Source organism: Poecilia latipinna, unplaced genomic scaffold, assembly GCF_001443285.1.
Source record: "Poecilia latipinna isolate Pla-1442-1.1 unplaced genomic scaffold, P_latipinna-1.0 Scaffold814, whole genome shotgun sequence".
Taxonomy (NCBI): domain Eukaryota; kingdom Metazoa; phylum Chordata; class Actinopteri; order Cyprinodontiformes; family Poeciliidae; genus Poecilia; species Poecilia latipinna.
In genome coordinates this window covers 122,931-130,648 of record NW_015113430.1, presented here as the reverse complement: position 1 = coordinate 130,648, position 7,718 = coordinate 122,931, and the positions used below count along the sequence as shown (strand labels likewise).

Here is a 7,718-nt window from a genome sequence, read left to right as displayed (position 1 = left end):
ATCTTAGGGCGTGTTAGGTCAATAAGAAATTACACACAAGTAATAGATCATTGTCCAGAACTTGTCTGATGACACGCAATGTGCATAAACATATGTGAGACGTGAAATACGTTTTGAGACATAAACATGGTTGGTCTGAAGTGTAGAGTTTCTTTGCTCCGGTGGAGACATTAGTCCGTTTTACACGTGTGAAGTTGTGATAGATGAAGCTGTCGTGTCCCCCTTTGGGGAAACAAGGAAATCAATTTTTCAGCCTGAATTATCAGCGTGTGACTGGGAAAAAGTGAAAAACAAATCAACAAATAAATACGCCGACATCACATTACTCATTTTAGGAACATGAGCGGCTAACTTTCCAACAATTTTCATAGGACCCTGGGCGAGTTTTGATAGACAACGCACAGTCCTGTTCCCCACAGTATTTATAACTTGGTCAGCTGACCTTGCACTTGGACGTGACCACTTCGCGGGGAGAGTTGGAAATATTAAAAACCTACTCATTGAAGTTTTTAGAGTTGACATATCTCACAGTAAACACTATAAAACGCCTAAAAGAAAGCGTGTCTGTGTCATGCACATGTGGTGTTTGTATAAAGTGCTTTTAATGCAGTTTTAGGGGATGTACGGCGAAGATAGCCTCCCCCGCCCCGCAAATAATGGTACAGCCTTCTGTTGAAATTCCGAGAATTGAGCCGCTGTGTTTCTTAGAACTGGATTCTCAGAACTGGTGATGCTCAGAGTTTCGAGGAAACTTTTATAAGGTGACTTTTTTCTCTCTCTTCCTATTTTCTCAGAAGTGTAGGGAAGTTGCACCGGCTTGTGCAGCCTCTCCAGCTGCTCTCAAGCTGGAGATTTTTATTTATTTAGTGTATTTTGTGGACATTTAAGCTGAGAGTGAACTGATAAATGTGAACTGTGGTGGTTGTTTTTGACAGTCTAAGTCATGTTGCGCTGTTTTAAACGGAAGCACGGTGTTGTGACGGTGTTTTTGTTCATTAGACGGACTTATTCTGCTTCCGCTCAGTGTTTAGTAACTGCTGTGTTTAGTAAACCTGTAGCGTCGGATAATTTTCTAACTTGAAGCTTAATGTTCGCAGATATCATTTAACTTTTTTCAGTTTGTTATTTCGCAAGTTTAATGTCATGTTGTGTTTAGCTGTGGCGCAACAGTACCGGTCTGTCTGGTTCAGTCACTTCTAATTTCCTCTGCGCAGTTTCTTTTTTCGACGGCGAAAGTATTTTTTATTCAACCCATTTTTGCTAAAGCGTTGTTTTCGCCTTTTGTTTTGATAGTAGAATCAGCTGTAAAACACTTAACAGAACCCTGGATAGATTCCAGGACTATCCCAGGACATCCTTAACACTTCTATTTGCAAACTTGACAGGACTTGTGCTGGCCTGCTCTCAAGCAGCCCGAAGTTACGCTGTAACAACTAAACCACTCCTTGAAATCGACAATCTTTTTCACATCGTGACGTATGAGATTTAGTGTAGCAATTTCAAGGAGTTTATAAACACCGTGGGTGATTGGTTAGCCGGGGGGCGTGTGAGTGAATGTAAACTGGTTAAATTAGACGAGTTCCCCTGATGTGGGGGAACAGAAAACCTCTCCGTCCGCGCGCTGGCAGCTCCAATCTGAGCAGGAAGGACGGAATGTGCTCACACACTGCAGGCTGCCAGCGCGCGCTCTGCGCCAGTTTGTCTGCGCACATTAGAGAAACATGAGAAAGGTGTCCCATAATAGTCCGGGAACATTGTAACAAACTTATTTATTTTCTTTTTGGGGAAAAAATATAAAATTAGTTAGAATTAATTTTTACCCATCATTAAAAACGAAAAATGTATTTAAAAACTATGTTGGGTGTGTAAATACAACCCTATTGATTAAGCCTGCAGGCGTTTTAAAAAAAAAGCACATGTATGCACTAGGTAGATATATCGTGTTTACTATCCTGTCGTTAAGACCCAGTTGATGGGAAGCAGAGTTTCACATAGTTTAGTAAACATGTTTTTTTCCGTTTACAATGGCGCCATCTGGTGTTGAAATGCAAGTGGAACACCTTCCAAGTTGTGTCTCCTGTTGTGAATGGGGGATTGTCAGTGGGGATGTGAAGGGAGTGCCAGGGTGACAGCCACTCATACAAATGTGCAAGCTCCTATTTAATATATTTTGCATGCATACATTTTATGTATGCATACAGAAAGCTTTGAGTTGCAATACTTAAATTGTTAAAATATATCTTTTTTTAATGTTTTCCATTTTTGTCCTCGTTAGTGCCTTTTTTTTAATTTCGACCACTTACTAGCCCTGTCACACCAATAAATTTCTTCTTTTTTAAATACTCATAAATACTTTTATGCAATAATTTAGGAGTGAAAATGGCTAGCTGTAATGAGTTGCAGCATTGTTTTTAGTTTTTCTTTTATATCAATATATTTGTGTGCTTTGTAGTGCCTCTTTTAATCTTTTAATTGACCCCACCCTCAAATATTAGAGCTCCCCTCACCTCCACTGCATGAATAAACTAACAAATCTTACATATCATACTTTTATGTTGTCCAACATGACTAATAAACATTTATTCATCTCTAGATTTATATAATTATTTCCTGGTTTCTATGACGTTTTTATGTGTTGGATCTTGAGCTGAATTTATTTGCAAAAAAATACAAAGACCTTACATTCAGTATTCATCGACCTCGCTTTGAATTTTTGGGGTTTTTTGCGCCTCTGCACAGACTGCGACAGCATGGCCACGACTGCAGATGACTGCATTCAATTCACACGTCATGCAGGCGACGTCCTGCTCAACTTCAACCGCCTCCGCAGCAGGAGCCTCCTGACCGATGTCACGGTGCAGGTGGACGGACAGATCTTTCATGCGCACAAGACCATCTTGGTAGCCTGCAGGTATGTGTTGGGAGACGAAAGAGAGCACTTCACACCTTGTTGCTGCTATTACCTGACAACTAATTATTTTCAACCCTACAGTGGCTTCTTCTATTCTGTGTTCATGAAACCTGAGAACGCGAGCCTTCATGCCATCAGCCTGGACCCCAAAGTGGACCCCAAAGGTTTCTCCCTCCTGCTGGATTTCATGTACACTTCCTTTCTGAACCTGAATGACTCTGTGGCCTTGACCACCCTGAACACAGCCATCTACCTACAGATGGAGCACGTTGCTGACACCTGCCACAGGTTTATCAAGTCCAGGTAATGCAGACTATCAAACTCAAAAATGCCATCCTGTTGTTTCTGTGAAAGCTGCAGGGATCGGATTTTAATTTCAATTTGTTTCTGCAGACATGAGGCTCTAAATATGCAAATGGAAGAGGTACAGAACAACTCCTCGAATCTGGCAGAGGAAATCTCTGCTAAAACGCTCGCTGAGGAAAAGGATCCAGACTTTAGAAATAATCTCTTACTGAGGTTGTCCCCTCAGGAGTGTGGGGGGTACGTCCCCAATGTTTTCAGGGGGATCAACACCACTGGTTCCTACCAGGTGTACGGCGATTTGCACATACCCGCTACGGTACTAGAAGGTTCTAATAAGATCGTCAACACCAGCATGGCCCAACCCTCCATTATCCGACCAGTAGCAGCTCACCGTAACCTCCAGTGTCCCGCCTCTCCCGTGGAGGGCCACAACACCCAACACCCACAAACCGGCTGCCTGAGACCTACCCTGAGCTATGCCAAGGGGGTCATCTGTAGCCCGCAGAGCCCCCACAGATCCGACTGCCAGCCGAACTCGCCCACCGAGTCCAGCAGCAGCATTAACGCCAGAATGAACCTGAAGCAGGCCTGCGATTCCCCCAGAGACGCCAAGGCCCGCAACTGGAAGAAATACAAGTTCATTGTCCTGAACCAAACCCCTGACGAGAGCGGGAAGGAGACCCAGAGCAACAGAGCTGAAGTGGAATTTGCGTCACACTCTCTCAGCCCCGCCAGGAGTGAAGCAGCTGGCGGACATGACGAGATCCAACCAGAAGAGGGAGCCAGCAATCACAGAGAGGAAATGAGTGAACTCAGCTGCAGCAGCAGGTACAACTGGCAGAACTCATGATGAATCAGCACTAATTGGGGATCTCTTACGAATAACTAACTGAAACGTACTCTTTGGTTTCAGATTCTCCTCCTCTAGCTGCGATAGCCCTCACCGCATGGAGACCAGCCACCTCACTCCAGCCTCTTACAGCAGCGACGAGGCCACAAAAATGTGCTCAGATTATTCGCCCTCTAGCTGTGGTGAGTACCACACCACCAACCATCAGACTGTGATATTATTTTGCTTATTGAAAGTAATTAAATTTAAGCTGTTTTCTCTTTCTTTTTCTTTTAAATTGGCAGAAAATAACTTCTTCTGCAACGGGTGTGACTCCAAGTTCTCGGAGGAAGACTCGCTGAAAGATCACATGGGTCAGGTCCACAGCGACAAGCCATACAAGTGCGACTGCTGCCAGGCCGCCTTCCGCTACAAAGGCAACCTGGCCAGCCATAAGACAGTTCACACCGGTGAGTGCTTTTTATGGTCAGCTGTAGCTCTTTGATGCAGCCACATTTGTTCCTCGCTCAACCTGCCCGCGTCTACTTCCAGGTGCAAAGCCGTACCACTGCAACATCTGTGGGGCTCAGTTCAACCGTCCGGCCAACCTCAAGACTCACACACGGATTCACTCTGGAGAAAAGCCATACAAGTGCGAGACGTGTGGTTCTAGGTTTGTGCAGGTAAGAAGATCAAGAAGCACCGACCTTTGAAATCATTTTAAGACGCCCGCCTATGTTTCAGTCTGGTCACCATTTCTGTCTCTTGCCTAACCAGGTCGCCCACCTGCGCGCCCACGTGTTGATCCACACGGGAGAGAAACCGTACCCCTGTGAGATCTGCGGAACGCACTTCCGCCACCTTCAGACACTCAAGAGCCACATGCGTATCCACACGGGAGAGAAGCCTTATCATGTAAGCTTCCTATCCCATTAGCCACCACTTGTTCTCAATGACAGGAGGACTATCAGTTTACCCTCTGTGATCCTTGAGTAGTTCTAAAGACATAAAAGAAAGAATAAAAGCCCAACAGGAAGTCATAATTACAAGCTTTAACGTTATAATTATGACAACAAAAGTAATAATTTTGAGAATAAAAGTCATAATTTTGAGAATCAATCATAATTATGAGAAAGTCATAATTTTGACATTCAAAATCAATCTTAAGATCGAAAGTCAGTCTCACTTTTGATATAGTCATTACTTCAACTTTCAGGCAGTTATGAGATTCAAAATTATAGTTTTGAGTTTCAAAGTCATGATTATGAGACATTGAATCTCATGATTATGACTTTGAAAGCCAAAATCTTGACTATAAATCTCATAATTATATCTTTATATCTCGTAAGTATGACTTTAAAACTTAAAACTTTCTGTTGGGCTTTTATTTTTTTTTTATTTTTTATGGTTAAATGGTTCTTCCATAGTTTAATGCACCATGTCTGACTGTGTATTTTTCTTTTTTTTTTTTTTTTTTTTTTTTTTTGCAGTGTGAAAAATGTGACCTCCACTTCAGACACAAGAGTCAGCTCAGGCTTCATCTCCGACAGAAACACGGCGCCGTCACAAACACCAAGGCTCAGTACCGCAGGTCTCCTGGCAACATGGTCGCCGGCCCAGTGAACTCCTCCTGAGTTAGCTGCCGGCCACCGCTTACAGACTGGGTTAAAAAAAATACAGAGCGAACGCTCAAGTGTAATATTTGGCCTTTTTTTTTTTGTTTGTTTTTTTCGGGCTTACACACGTTGCACGTGTCCACGTGTGAGAGACGCTAATCTGCGCTTTTATTTTGAATGTCCCAACAACAGAATGTACGTCTTGAATGTGAATCTGAGTGGGTATTTCTCTGTTTTGCAAATACCTCGACAGAATGTCAGCCCTCTTTGTTGCTCGATTAGAGAATCACTGTTACACTTTGGTTTTAGATTAAGGTATGAACCTGCCCAGTAATTGGTCTGATGCAGTTATGATGCCGATTTTAACTTTTCTTTCATAAAGCTCTTTGTGTAAATAAGATATCTATATATTATATATTTTCGGATAGCTACCATTTGCTGGCAGAGTGTGAATATATTAACATTTGGTAAATTTTTTCCCTCATGGAGTAGCTTGACTGTCATTCATGCTGTGGGCTTTTTATTTTTGCTGTGTCATAGTTTGTGGTACATGCTGTAATATTTACAGACTGTCATCTGTTTTAAAATTCGCTACTTTTTGTACATATTGAATTTTTTTTTACAGATTTTTTTTTTTCTTTTCGAGCTTGGTGTCTTGCACATGCCCATGATGTTGTAATATATCTGTGTTCATACGTCAGCTTGAGTATTTCTACTTTAAATGTTCTCAACGGTTCCTTAAACCCCGTTCCCAGCACTTTTATATTCTTGTTTATTTTTGTAAATGTGATTCTTTCTTCTAATATTTGGTGCTGCAGCAATCCATTTCCCCCAAGGGGTGTTTTTTTCCCCTTACTTAACCATGTGCTTCATAAAACACTCATTATATTTGGCAGATTTTCTGTGCCTTACATTTACATTTTTCTGTCGGCTTTTACCACAGACTGACAATTATTTGAATTTTAATTGTGACCATCTGAAAGCTCTGGTACTTAATTGCTTTTTTAAAAATATATTTACCTTGGTACTCAAGCTAATTAATGCATATGCATGTTAAGGTACCATTGGTTTGGAAGCACCTCACCTGAAGGGTGAAGCTCTTTAATGTGCAGACACCAGGCCTCAAGCTAAAACACTCAGGAATATCAGTACAATGTAAGCAAATGTGTTTCTAATGGCAATTGAATATACATATGAAATATATTTATAAATATATTTATATATATGACAATAAAATGTGTACTGTGGAGCATATATGCATCACTCCTTCATTTTTGGGTGTTAAATTACCACTATGAGACTTAGTGACATATTTATATTGCCAAAACCTGACTAGCTTAGAATATGACTAAATGATGAAGTAAAGCTGAGTAGATTTGTAAAACAAACTCCATCACAACACATCTTCAGAAATGCAGACTGCTTCAAAACATGTGTTAAACAGGAGCCTGGACGGCCTACACAAAGCACTCAGTTTAACTCCATAGAAACTATGGGATTAGTTTAAAAAAAGAATATAAAAGAATATTTTAGTAATCGAGTACTTCATAGAATATTTTTACGATTATCCGAGGAATCAGATATCTCTCTCTCTCTCTCTCTCTCTCTCTGTCTGTTTTTCTGCCCCATTCCTACTGTTTGCTCCAAAACCGTGACGACACGATTCTGATGCCAGAAAAGTTGTCCAACCAACAGCCGCAAAGTTCAACAATCCTTATTTGTCCCCTAAACCCTGGCAAAACTGCACACAATTCAACACCATGCTGCTAGCGCTTCATAACAACTCATAGGCAGAAGTAAGAGCGCTACACTCCACAAGTAATGATCCGGTCGGAACACAGTGTGCTACATAATAAAACATAATTTAACGAAGCTTCGAGGCAGATACATTTTCCTCGAGGAATTTTAGTAATCGAAGTACTCGAATCATTCGAGGAATCGTTTCAGCTCTAGATTAGTTACAAGTGAGATGGTGAGCCAACTGTTCTTGTCCAACATCAGTGTCTGATCTCACAAATGTGTTTCTGGGGGAAAGGTCTGATATTCCCATTAAAAA

General features: G+C 41.5%; 1 protein-coding gene across 1 annotated transcript; it reads left to right on the top strand.

Annotated features, from left to right (window-relative positions):
- Positions 1-663: 663 nt before the first annotated feature.
- Positions 664-6,916, top strand: bcl6ab (BCL6A transcription repressor b). The gene is made up of 9 exons (XM_015047205.1): positions 664-761; positions 2,740-2,911; positions 2,993-3,214; positions 3,305-4,045; positions 4,131-4,249; positions 4,352-4,516; positions 4,599-4,729; positions 4,824-4,961; positions 5,537-6,916. Exons 2-9 carry the CDS (start codon positions 2,751-2,753, stop codon positions 5,678-5,680), a joined length of 1,821 nt encoding a protein of 606 aa, XP_014902691.1. The 5' UTR covers positions 664-761; positions 2,740-2,750; the 3' UTR covers positions 5,681-6,916.
- The last annotated feature ends 802 nt before the right edge of the window (positions 6,917-7,718 follow it).

Bases quoted from the DNA above. Each gene is read 5' to 3' on its own strand.
- bcl6ab (XM_015047205.1), top strand. From the start codon at position 2,751: ATGGCCACGACTGCAGATGACTGCATTCAATTCACACGTCATGCAGGC. The intron at 4,517-4,598 runs GTGAGTGCTTTT...GTCTACTTCCAG, and splicing joins CCATAAGACAGTTCACACCG to GTGCAAAGCCGTACCACTGC. The intron at 4,730-4,823 runs GTAAGAAGATCA...TTGCCTAACCAG, and splicing joins GTGGTTCTAGGTTTGTGCAG to GTCGCCCACCTGCGCGCCCA.